At 43.4% G+C, this 12593-nt stretch overlaps 1 protein-coding gene and 1 long non-coding RNA gene across 2 annotated transcripts in view; both read left to right on the forward strand.

The window, feature by feature from the left end:
• The first annotated feature begins 772 nt into the window (after window positions 1-772).
• LOC127391583 (uncharacterized) lies at window positions 773-3279 on the forward strand. The gene is made up of 2 exons (XR_007891078.1): window positions 773-1046; window positions 1869-3279. It is a non-coding gene; the product is annotated as an uncharacterized LOC127391583 (long non-coding RNA).
• Window positions 3280-10257: 6978 nt separating this feature from the next.
• Window positions 10258-12593, forward strand: part of MAPK1 (mitogen-activated protein kinase 1) — a 33202-nt gene continuing 30866 nt past the window's right edge. The window contains exon 1 of the mRNA XM_051634483.1: window positions 10258-10601. Coding sequence (XP_051490443.1) covers window positions 10459-10601 — 143 coding nt within the window. The 5' untranslated portion in view covers window positions 10258-10458. The remainder of the gene's footprint in view (window positions 10602-12593) is intronic.

The following is a 12593-nucleotide window of genomic DNA, read 5'->3' on the forward strand; positions in this document are numbered from 1 at the left end:
TGATCATCACTACAGCTGTACCAAAATTTCCCCTCTGTTGCAGGCTTTAGGTTTATACATACGCAGTGGTTATTTGGTCCTGGCTTCAGTACCTTGGTACAATACTGGAAAGAGGCACTGAGAGCCAGGGCTGCAGAAATAGGATTCCCATTATTTTTTGGTGAGTAATGCGCATGGCTGGTGGATTGTGCAAGACCTTTTTTTTTTTTTTTTGTAATGCTTGTCCTGGGAAAGGGGGCCTGAATTTGTCTGTCTTACTTATGCAGTGTGTTTGCAAGGAGTGGATCAGGAGTGTGTTTCTAGAGGTCAGCAGCTGCTTGTGAGATGGTAGGACAAGGTCACCACGAGCATGGAGAATTACAGCAGAAAGATTTTGGGAGGGATAAATGGCAGAAACAGGAGAGGAGGAGGATGAGCAGAAGTGGTAAGAAAGTCACTATAAAACTGCCCTGATTTTTTTTTCCCCCCTGCATTTTCCCAGAACAAGGTGTAGCAAAGCATGGCAAAGGCAAAAGAAGTGTCTGACAGCTTCTCAGCAGCGTAGCCAAACCTCCCTGTTTCACAGTTGAAACTAGACTTTGGGGAGTGATACCACATGGCAGCTGAGCCAAATCTAATGGACTGCTGGTATCAAAAAGTATCCCTCTGCTCCCAGCCCTGCTGCTTTGTTTGTACAGATCTGGTGCTTGTCAGGTTCTTTGAGCTCATGCAGCTCAATAAACTGTAAGAAAAATAATTCAGCAAAAAATACCACCAGCCCAGGAAAGGAGGAAAGTTGGACATGGTGAGAATGGACACTGGAACTGCAATGAGTGGGAGAAGTAGAGACATCAAACTGTTGCTGCAGATGTGGGGTGTGCTGGGGGATTGCTTGCTGCTATTCTGTGCTAACCTCCCACTTCACCTCCTAGGTGGTGCTTCCCTCAAAGGGCATGAGATGAACACAGCGTGATCAAGGGGCTGGCTGGAGAGGTGAAGGGAGGTGATCCACATGGCAGGGAAGGGAACGGATGGGACTGCAGGAGCCCAGGAGGTTGTTGTCATGGGTAAGAATAGCGGAAGAGGAACCAAGGAGAAAAGAGGACATGTTCATAGTGACCACAGAAGGTTGCTGCAACAAGCACCAGAAAAATGCTTGAATACAGGGCAATAGTCCCACCTTCCTTATCTGGCTCTTAAAGGGTTTGTTCTCACGTACCTGTGTAGCTGTCTCTGAGGGAGGAGTCCTGTTTATGCCCCTTTTTTAGATACACATTTCTTCAAATTGGGATCAGATAAGAGGACAGCTGCCACATTTTTATTATCTGTAACAAACAGCAGTAAAAGCTGTTCAGAGTTCATGCTGGAAATGTATCTGTATATTGGCATTTATCCAGCTGCACTTCACAAAGGTAAATGGGACACAAGTGGTATGCTGCCCCCTTTTAATCCATTTCCTATAGACCAGGGTACTTTGCCTCTCAGTGGGAAAGGCTGGCTCAGCTACTGTGCTAATAAACACTCATTTCTCACTGCAGCTTATGTGCTTCCCAGACTCATCAATCCAGGCAACTTGTAGTTGAATAACAATGAAATATCCACACACATTTCCATACCACGGTCTGGTGCACAAGGCATAGGCCTAAGTGGCTGGACATCTGCTGTCTGCTCTCCCACACTTACTGTTTGGCAGAGCATAATCACTTAATCTTAGCCTGCTGCCATTAATGGGACCTGTAAAACTGGATTCAGAGCATCATTCTACAGATTTTTTGCCATAACCTTCAAAAAGAGTGGTGTTGTCTCTTTTGCCTTTTTTTTTTTTTTTTAAAGCAGCCTTTATGGTAATATTAATAAATACTTTTCATTGCTGTTGGTCTTTCTCTCAGGATTTCAAGGCCAGGGATCCCGTTTGGCTCTGTTAACATCAGTGGGAAATGAGGCATCATATTGAAAAGTTAGTTGAGATGCAGGATGCTGATAGATCCTCGAACGAGACCCAGAGACTCACTAATGCAGGAAGATAAATGTTGTGCTTGATTACAATGGATATACTGCAGTTATAAAGGCATCTCTTATTATACTTGCATATCTGGAGCAATAACCACCATATGTCAGGTAAGACAATGATAAGGTGAGCCAGATAACCTTCACGTTGTTAAAACTTTCAAAATCCAAAAAGCTACAAATGTCTTAATTATTAATTCAGTTTAACTAGATCTAGTGCTAGTGTCTGGAGGGAACATCTTTCTGAAGTTAACTCTTTCCTCTGGTCTAGCTGAAAACAGTCTAAGTGGCAGAGTTTAACATGCTATAGCCATTAAAGAAGTAATAATGGCATACAGTTGTTACCCATCTTGAATTTCCGTGCAGGGTTACCACATGAAACTGAGTTCAGATCTTCCCATTTGTTCCAAAAAGCTTGAACAAACAGATCAGGTTTATAGTTTGCTCTGAACTTAACAAGCCTCCTCGGTGGTGAAGCTCTGTGAGACACAAGGCCCCTCATTGCATTGTTGTTGTGTATTTACCTATCAAAAGCTTGTTCCCTACAGAATTGGCAAAAACCTTGAATCTCCTTCCCGACCCCCACCTTGTGTGTCTGTCAGCTGCAGACCAAGTCCCAGCCATGACTGCAAGAACATCCTGAATCAGTCTCAATAATTTGCATTTCCTTGCCAAAGATCTTATCTTCGTGGGGTGCAAATTGCACCATCAAGGTTTCTGGTGTTGAAAAATCTGCACCCTTCTGCTCCCCAGCTCTGCAGTTTCAGGCTACATTAATTTATCCAGAAGAATTAATTGGGACAACGAAGCTGTCAAGTGAGAGAGGCCACACAGCAAGACAGCACTGCTCTGAACATCTGCACAATCTGTATCTTCGATTAGGTACCTCAGCACTTGCAGACTGTTGTTGTTAGAAGCAAATCTTACTTTTGCTATTTTCATATAAGGCCTCGTGCTGCAATTCTGCAGATGTTCGTGCTCTGTATATACCCAGAGTGTTTACTAAAATGACAAATGCTGATAGTAAAAAATACATTTGCTCCTTCAAACATCTTCATATTTACATATAAGAAAAATCATATGCCGGGGTCCAATGACCTAATGAGAGACGCAACATGGACTTGAGCAGGAGGTGGATGGAGCCCTTCAAAATCTGCCTCTCTCACACAAATAGTCCCCTGATTTATATAATGAAAAGCTTATTTTGTTTATAATGACAGATGCCACAGGGGGTTGTATATTTGGGTATTATTTTTTCTCTAGGAGTGTTTATTAATAAATGCTTGAAAGTTTTATGATGTGGTGAAAACTGTATCTCTCATGATAAACAGGAAGTGCTCAGAGGTATTGCATTGCCCCCTAATGCAACACAGATTCCAACAGCTTGGCTCTTTTTTTCAAAATGCTGTGACACCACTTCCTCCAGGAAATCTCTCTGGTCTGCACAGCTCTTATCTACTATAGATACGTAGAATTGCAAAAGAAATGTTTTGTTGTTTTTTTGGTGTTTTGTTTTATTGTTTGTTTGTTTTTGTGTTTTTTGTGGTTTGTTGTGTGTGGGTTTTTTTGGTTTTGTTTTGGGTTTTTTGTGTTGTTGTTTTTTTTTTTAATGAATGATGATTCATCAATTTTGGACTGTAGAAATGAATGTCTGTACTTTATATCGTATCTATTAAAAATATGCAGTACAGACTCTTCGGGCTCACAGGTCAGTGGGCTGAGCAACGTGTAAGGAGAGGAGGCTGGTAACTTTCTTTCCCTCCCACAGTGCAAGTGCAGCTTAGAGGGCAAAGGTGCAGATTTCCCTGCAGGTGCCTGAAGTGTCCTAGCCATAAATCTGGCGGTGCCTCCTTTGTGATTCTCTGTGTCAGCGAGGCCAGTAAAGGAGAAAAGGCAGTCCTGCTTCCAGTCAGGTCGTCTTCTCTGCCAAGACTAGCAAGAGGAAAGCTAAGTATGATAGTTCATATGTAGAACCTTATATTCAGAATGGCTATGCTATGCTATGGCCCCCAACTTGCCCATGAAGGCAGCCATGCAGTTGGCACGTGATGGTGTATCAATGATGGCTGAATTTTGAACCTTGGTGACTTTTACGTTGAAATCTCAGTTTAGGATGCACACCTGTGCCATCACAAAACCATTAGATGCATGTTTATTTGTGATGAGCATCGCCCCAGCTGACAACATCATGTGAAAGCAAATCCTGGTAAGCTCTGGCATTATTCCCCACACCGGTTCCCTGTGGAGAGGCTTGTATGTCTGCCAAGTGCACAAAGCCCCATGCAGTGGGGTCTGGGTATCACCCCTCTAACTATAACCCTTCTATTCCCATAGGTCATCACCACTACCTGTTCATCTTATATTTTACATTCTTGCCTGCCTCTATGTTATTTTATTCTTTCTTTCATCATCCTTTCTCCTCTGCCCTCACATCATCCAACCTCTTCATTAACAATTAATAATGATAGTAGTAGTAGTTGTTGTTGTTCTTTAGGTACCCAGCCCTCTGAGCTGGAAGACAGGGATGGTGAGCAGAATGAAGCCCCCATAACCCAAGGGGAATTGGTTAGTAACTTGCTACACTACTTAAACACACACAAGTCTGTGGGGCTCAATGGGATCCACCCAAGGGTACAGAGGGAGCTGGGGGAGTGCTCACCAAGCTACTTTCCATGATTTTACCAGCAGTCCTGGCTAACCAGGGAGGTCTCAGCTGACTGGAGGTTAGCAACTGTGATGCCCGTCTACAAGAAGGGCCAGAAGGAGGTCTTTTCCAACCTAAATGGTTCTATAAAATTTTAGCTAGAAGTGTTAAAGCTAGAGTTACTGCAATATCTGTACAACATAAACCCTAATAATTCTGTTTCTACATTCTGTGACTTCTGCCTCTGTTGGAGGCATCGCCTCTTCTGTCTGCAGCTGAACTGAGAACAAGTGGGGGAAACAGATTGCATATTTTAGCATTTGTAAATCATTCAACTTGTGAGGTTTTGTAATAATCTTATCTTTTTTATATTTATTGTGTTTTCCTAGCAATCAATGGTATCAGAAATACAGTGATCAAGACACTGATTTTTTACACTAGCTAAATCTTTTTGTAAAAACGTAATAGCCTTCCAGTGCATAAAGCTTTGTCACCAGAAAGCAGTGGTCATGTACTGGAACTTCAGTGGTATCCTCACTTTAACATTCTGTATAAATATTCACTATACATATGGGGATTTTTATCAGTCCTTTAAAATAACGTTTTATCTGGTGGTTCAGTTCTCTTATCATCCACAGCTTATTTACTGAAATGTAAGTCTTGGGCAAGATGAAGCAAGCTCATGAGGAGTAGCTGGTTTTCAAAAGATACAAGTTCCAGATTACTGAGGACAAGTAAAGCACACAACAATATTGAAATCAGTCAGAGTTTTATTGCAGCTGACTGAGACAGAGTGTGCTTTGAGGCTGGGAAATTTCCATTACTGAAGCACAGGACAGTGCCTGGATACTGCTGCTACTGCAGTTGCAAAATAAGAGCAACTTAATTTTACATAGACAGCAACAAAATGTCAGTATGTTAATTAAAATTGTTAGAATTATATAATAAGTTTTTAAGATTGCTGTAAATTGATCCCTTTTAAAATATTCAGAGTATAATTGCACGCTAGCTCCACAAAACTAGGAAACATAAAAACAACTTGAAATTGCAACTGTGTTTTCAAACTATATTTGTAAACAACAAATCTAACAAAAACATGGTAGATAACACAAGACATCTACAACAGTGACAGACTCTGACAGGGACAGAATGATGCCTAGTGCAAGATCAAGGTTGCTACTGACAGTGCAGTTCTGCAATTAATAATCTTTTGTGCTCTCCCTGGCATGCACAAAACAAACATAGCAATCTGTTTACTAGTTTTAACTCCATGGTGGATAAGCCACCATAAGCTTCCTGCAAAGTCAGTCAGAATGCTGCTGAATGGGGAAAAAAGGAAATACTGGGGGGAAAAAGTAAATTTGTTTTGGCATTAGTTGCTGGGCAATTTGGTTGAGAGATTGTTTTTAACTTTCCAAAAGTGTAAGATTACACAGAGATCCTCAGTTCGTTGAGGTCACTTTACACTGTCAAAGCAGTGGCCAACATTTAAATGCAAATCAGTCTCAAGGGATTTCAGCTGCATGCCCCCAGTTAAATGAAGCCCAGGTAGGTACTGACTATAAGTTGTTAGCATCTGATACTCTTTATGAATCTTAGGATAGTTCCCTGTGGATCAGAGCTCATATCTAAGCAATTTAAGTTTGTGTCACTTTCATCACCATGGTTCCTGAGTACCTTAGAAGTTAAAACATATCTTTATAAAACATCTTACTTGTCTTATTTCACTCTCTCATCACCCCCGCACAGAGGCTTGAGGTCTTCTTAGATAATGTTGGGAAAATTGGTTTGTATACTTAATGCCTGTGTTTTGTTGGGATGATGGGGACATTCAGGGTCATGCTCAGGTACTCTGAAAGCAAAAGCCATACCCCTCTGGCAGTTACCAAGAAACCTCCCCCTTCAATGTCCCTGTGCAAACCATACAATTAATACAATAATGATGATTTTGGGAGATGCAGCTTTAGTTCTAAGTTAGCACCGAAATCTGAAATCCCTCCCAGCCCCAATAAAGAGCGGCTGTAGGGCAGCTACAGTTTGTCCTGTGCCTACAACTGATAATGCTGTTTCCAGCACTCACAGGGCCTTTTCCTTTCAAGATACCTGTTTACAGAACATGAAGTTAACATAGGTATGTACAACAGTACAGAGAACTTCTAGATCCTGATTGTAGGATGAACTCATCCCTGTGACTCCCAGACTTGATATGAAGATGGAGATAGTCCAAGACATGGCATATTTAAACTGACCAATGATATGGCTTAGCTGTTTCCTAATACAGCTTTTAAATTGAAGACACTGCATTTCTGTTTGAGCTAACACTTCTGAAGTGTTCTTATTTCTTTTTGAAATAAAAGGGTTGTAATTTGTATTTTTTTCCCCTCCTCCTTTTCATTATCTGCTCTCATTTTTTAGTATCACCTCTTCTCCCTCAACATAACCCTGTATTTTGATAATGGAACAAATAATTTTCTTCAAACATGTTTTTTGTTCTTTCCAGAATTGAGGTTTGAATGTCATCTGTTTAAGGTAAAAGACCTAACATTAAGTGCAGGTAATGGCAGTGTATTTAAATAGGTCTGGTCTGCCTATCACAGGAACTTTAGTGCTTCATTGAAATACGTGCATTAGGTTCTGTCTCAGGAGAGCCTGTTGGAAAAGCATGCCATAGCCTTTTGACCACTTCTTTGGGTTTAATTGGATTAGGCATATATTTGAACACAGCACTCAAAGAAGCTGACAGTCTGTCCACAATTTCCTGGTCTGCCTGGTTGGTTTCCCTTTTGATCAGACACGTCCTGCTGAAGGTAGAAAATTATCTAGATACACGCCAGTTTTTAATTAAATTTGCTATGACAGGTTGTGTTTAAGCTAGATTCTCCATAATAATTTGTTTTGCATTTGCTGATGACAGATTTATTTATGTATTTGATCAGCACTGTAAGCATAATTCCATTTTTAGAGTTAAGAGAACCTTTTAAATAATATTTTACTTAGTTTCAGAAAATTTAAACATTTATTCATATTTACTGCTGTCTAACATTTCTGAGAAAAATAATGCTGTGTTTCTAAAGTGCAGAAAAACATCACAGAAAGGAAAGCATTGTATACAAGTGAAAATAAATACTTCAGAAGCATTATCCCACTCAAATGCATGAAAACCTAAGCTGCATAGTAGAATGTCTGTTAAATACAGAGATGAGTTTATTACATTATGTTGGTCATCTGTGACAGCTTTCACTCCATCAAAGCAGGCTGGGGCTACATCTGAAGCCCAGACCCTGCCGAGTGGGCTGTGTGGAAGCAGAGTCCTCAGGCTGCAGTTTGGCGAACCAGCTGTGCAGCTGGAACCAGAAACTCTGCTTCCCTCTTGACTTATGGTCAAACAGCAAGCCCAAATGCTTGGGGGGATGTTAGTAAGTTGTAATCAGAAGATTGTACAGCAGCTGGAAGTAGCTATGGAAAATTGCAGTTCCCTCCATGGCAAAGGAAGCTGCTTTGCAGCAAGGAGTGAAGGTGGGATGCGAGAAATGACCCTCTGGCAGTTGGGAGAAGGAAGAGTTTGTTGGCAGGGGCACCTTCAAGGCAAAGGCAGACACGAAGCAGCAGGATTGTCAGCAGAAATGGCAGTATTGTCAATAGAAAGAGAGAGCTGAGAGAGAAATGATGAAAGAAGGCAAAGTAGAACTGATGAGAACCTGGGAGCAACTAGATTGTCATGTTAACAGCTTCTGGCTGAGCACTGTTCAACAAGAATGCAAGTAAAAACTACCTACAAGAAAGAAAAAGTATAGTTAAGGGGTAACTGTATGATTCCACACTGGGGTCTTCTGGCAGACTGGAATGAGTATAAATGCCGAGACACAGGCACTAAGGTGTCTAAAGGTGTGTATTTGAATGAATTTGCAAAGGAACAGAACATGCAGCACATCTCAAGCAGCTGTTGCAGTAGTAGTTAAAGCAAGTAGCAGCAGGATTCCAGATTAGGGGTTAACACTTTTTGTCAAGATCGTTACAGAACTGCAAAAAAATTCCAGGAGTGGTGCTAAGATGCTTGTGCATAAGTTTAGCAAACTCCCAGATCCAGCAAAAGCTATTTTAGGAAAACTCAGCCTTGCAGAAAACCAGGAAAGAGAGTCACCGTTGGAAGCAGCGACTGTGGCATGATAAAAACCATCATCAACTACATTTTCACCTCACATTTAAAGCCTTGAGTTTATTTACATTCATTTGGGAAACAACTCGCAGGAAACTGTAATTCTGTATGAAAACAATATGATAACTAGAGGTTGCAAAACTACGCGCTGAAGTTAGGAAATGTCAGAAATAAACTCGCCCTTATTACAGTAATTCAGCTTTCGCCTGTAATAACCCTGCTCTGCATGACATCAGAGGGTTGTAGCGCAGCCAAGAACAGCGCACGGCCCTGCTGGGTCTCAGAGCCTCCAACACAAGAGAAGCCCTTTCTTTCTTTCTTTTTCTTTCTTTCTTTTCTTTCTTTCTTTTCTTTCTTTCTTTTCTTTCTTTCTTTTCTTTCTTTTCTTTCTTTCTTTCTTTTCTTTTTCTTTTCTTTCCTTTCTTTCTTTCTTTTCTTTCTTTCCTTTCTTTCTTTTCTTTCTTTTCTTTCTTTCTTTTCTTTCTTTCTTTTCTTTCTTTTCTTTCTTTCTTTTCTTTCTTTCTTTTCTTTCTTTCTTTTCTTTCTTTCTTTTCGTTCGTTCTTTTCTTTCTTTCTTTTCTTTCTTTCTTTTCTTTCTTTCTTTTCTTTCTTTCTTTCTTTCTTTTCTTTCTTTCCTTTCTTTCTTTCTTTCTTTCCTTTCTTTCTTTCTTTTCTTTCTTTCTTTCTTTTCTTTCTTTCTTTTCTTTCTTTCTTTTCTTTCTTTTTCTTTCTTTTCTTTCCTTTCTTTTCTTTCTTTCTTTTCTTTCTCTCTCTTTCTCTCTCTCTCTCTTTTTCTTTCTCTTTCTTTTTTTTTCTTTCTTTCTTTCTTTCTTTCTTTTTCTTTTTTCTTTCTCTTTCTTTTTCTCTCTTTTTCTTTCTCTCTCTCTCTTTTTCTCTTTCTTTTTCTTTCTCTCTCTCTTTTTCTCTTTCTTTTTCTTTCTCTCTCTCTTTTTCTTTCTGTCTTTCTGTCTTTCCTTCTCGCTGTCTGTCTCTCTCCCCGCAGCTGACTCACTGCCGGTCACCCTGCGCGGAGCTCGGCTCCCCGCACGGCGCGGCCCGGGGCGGCAGGGGCAGGGTCAGCAGCAGCGGGGCAGCAGGGGCAGCAGGGGCAGGGTCAGCAGCAGCGGGGCAGCAGGGGCAGCAGGGGCAGGGTCGGCAGCAGGGGCAGGGTCAGCAGCAGCGGGGCAGCCCCCGCCGCCCCGGGCCCTCCCGCGGGCAGGCCGGGCCGAGGCCGCCGCGGCGCGGGCTCCATTTCCTGCCTCCCGCCGTCACCTGACGCCTCTAATGGCGCCGGGCGGCCGCGCGCCCGCAGCGCCGCCACGCCCACCACGTGACCCGCGGCTGCAGTTACCGCAGTCCCCGGCCCCGCCCCCCGGCCCCGCCCCCTCCCCGCAGGCCCCGCCCCGCGCCGCTCCCTCCGCGCGAACCCCCCCCCCCCCCCCCCCCCCCCGCCCTTCCCTCGGCTCGCGGTGCTGCGCGCGCGCGGCCGTTGGTGTCTCCTCAGGCGCTGACGGGGCCTCGGAGCGGGCGGCAGCGGCGGCGCTCGGGAGGGCGGCGGAGCGGGCGACGCCTCTTGTCCTCCCTCCCGCATCCATCTCCTCGCCCCCCTCCTCCCCCGCCTCCGCCCCCCCCCCCCCCGCACGCAGTCACCGCTGTTCCCGGCACGGACAACATGGCGGCGGTGTCGGGGGCCGGGGCTGCGAGCGGCTCTGCCAGCGCTGGCGGCCCGGAGATGGTTCGGGGCCAAGTGTTCGACGTGGGGCCGCGCTACACCAACCTCTCCTACATCGGCGAGGGGGCCTACGGCATGGTGTGGTGAGTGCCGGCTGCCCAGCCCGGCTGAGGCAGCGCCCTTGCCCTGAACAACTCTCTCCTTCCCTCCCCGCCGCCCTGCCCGGCCGCAGCCTCCCCGGGGCCCGGCTCCGGGCTCCGGCCCGGCCCTGCCCCCGGGGGAGGGGAAGCCTGGGCTCAAGCATCTCTGCCTCGCTCTCCTCGGCTCTGCTTTTCCCTTCGTGTTTCCGAGGTTGTCCCTCCGGCTCACCCTTCCCCTCCCTCGCTGCCGCCTCCCCCCAAAAAAAATAATTCTCCCATCGATGGGTGCAGCTGAACGTCTCGTTTCCTTTTAATCGTGCGCTTGTTTTCTTTAACATTTCGTGTCCTACATCTAGAGTTGGTTGCTCTCTTTATTTCCTCCGTCTCTAGTGTGATTGCAGACGTTCAGAAAGGTCGTAAAGCCTTGCTGGCAGCTCGGCGTTTCGCTTTGTGCCCGTGCGAAGGCTCACCTGGCTGCTTGTCCCCGGGGTCACGGCTGAAAAGAAAAGGAAAGTGAATCTGTGCATAAGATTTGCTGCTCGTACCTGGCTTTTCTTAGGACGTGCTGGCTGTGCTGCAGAGCCTGCCAGATTAGTGTCTAAATTAACATGTATGCAGGTGAAAGTTCTCAGCTGTTCTAGCTCTTGGTTATTTTGTATCGTGAAGACTTGTACTGTGTCTCACTAAAAAGCGTTCGCGTGTGTTTCCGAGGAGAATGATCTGCAAAATACTGAAAATACAAGCTAAGAGGCTTCAGGGTCTGTGATGGGTTGTTTTAGCAGACTACATGAGGCGAGATGATGCTCTGTGATGGTGTATACCTAGTCTTTTAAATCTAGGGTTATAAATCTAGCATGCTCAGTGACCTTAGCATTTTTTATTCTGGCTTTTATTAGTATTACTTCTGAAACAATTTAAGGGATTCTGATGAAAAACTTTTTTTTAAATAGTTTTCTCAGCTTTCTGCCCACATTGCTTCTGTTTCTTCAGCATGTTTTTTTGACCAGAGGTACTAAATGAGGTTTACAGCCTATGACTCTGTGAAAGCTTCATCAGCATTAAATTCTGTCTCTGATGCTTAATCTTTTGTGCACTCTGATGCTTAATCTAAACTAGTGCACTTCTCAGCGAAGGCTCTTCACAGCTCTCATGTATGTTACAGATTTTTGTAGCTGTATGTTTTTGCACATAGTCATTGAATTGTGCTGGCCTGTTAAGATGAAGTCATCCTGTATGCCAGGGTGGAAGCTTTCATTTAGGCCTGGGAGATGAGCCTCTCTTACAAAGTTTTGAGTTGTGGCCTTCGCTTTTTTAGCTCTGGGAAGAACTTTCAAAATGGAAATCAGAAATCCTGTTTACAGTTTAAAAATATCCTTGTTATTGTTTTAGTGTTAGAAACCAGAGCAAATATCCAGTCCCAAACTTGTTAATGTAGCTTATGGTAGAAACTGTATTTTATTATGGTGTACTTTATCATCTGAGCTAGGGTAGGTAAATGAGTGTGGATAATCTCGGGACAAACTGCACTGGTTTACACTTGCAGTCTGATTTAGGAAGGTATTTGGGAATAGTACTTCCAAGCTGTATGCTATGTGTAGTCCAGTGCTCATCAACAGAGTGTTAGAAGTGTATTTAACAGACAATGTGTTAGAGCTAAAATATTGCACCACAGATCAGAGATTACAAGAAGCCTTACGATGGCAGTTGTTGCCCTTTTTTGGCATCACTATGCTAGTGAGCAGATACAGGGGAAACAGGGCCACTTTCTGCCCCTCCAAATGGTATTTTAGGTTCTATACTGGAACTTTTTCCCCTCCAAAACTACATAAGGTTATCTTTTATTTTAAAACTTATTCTAATGCATCGTGTCTGTTATGCATGATATACAAAATTGCTAACAAAAAAATCCAAATCACTAGTTCAGTTGAAATATGCACTTTGCTCCTGTGTTTTCTACTCTGAAATTCTTAATGTGAAATACTGAATTTGATAGGT

Source organism: Apus apus, chromosome 16 (genome assembly GCF_020740795.1).
Source record: "Apus apus isolate bApuApu2 chromosome 16, bApuApu2.pri.cur, whole genome shotgun sequence".
Taxonomy (NCBI): domain Eukaryota; kingdom Metazoa; phylum Chordata; class Aves; order Apodiformes; family Apodidae; genus Apus; species Apus apus.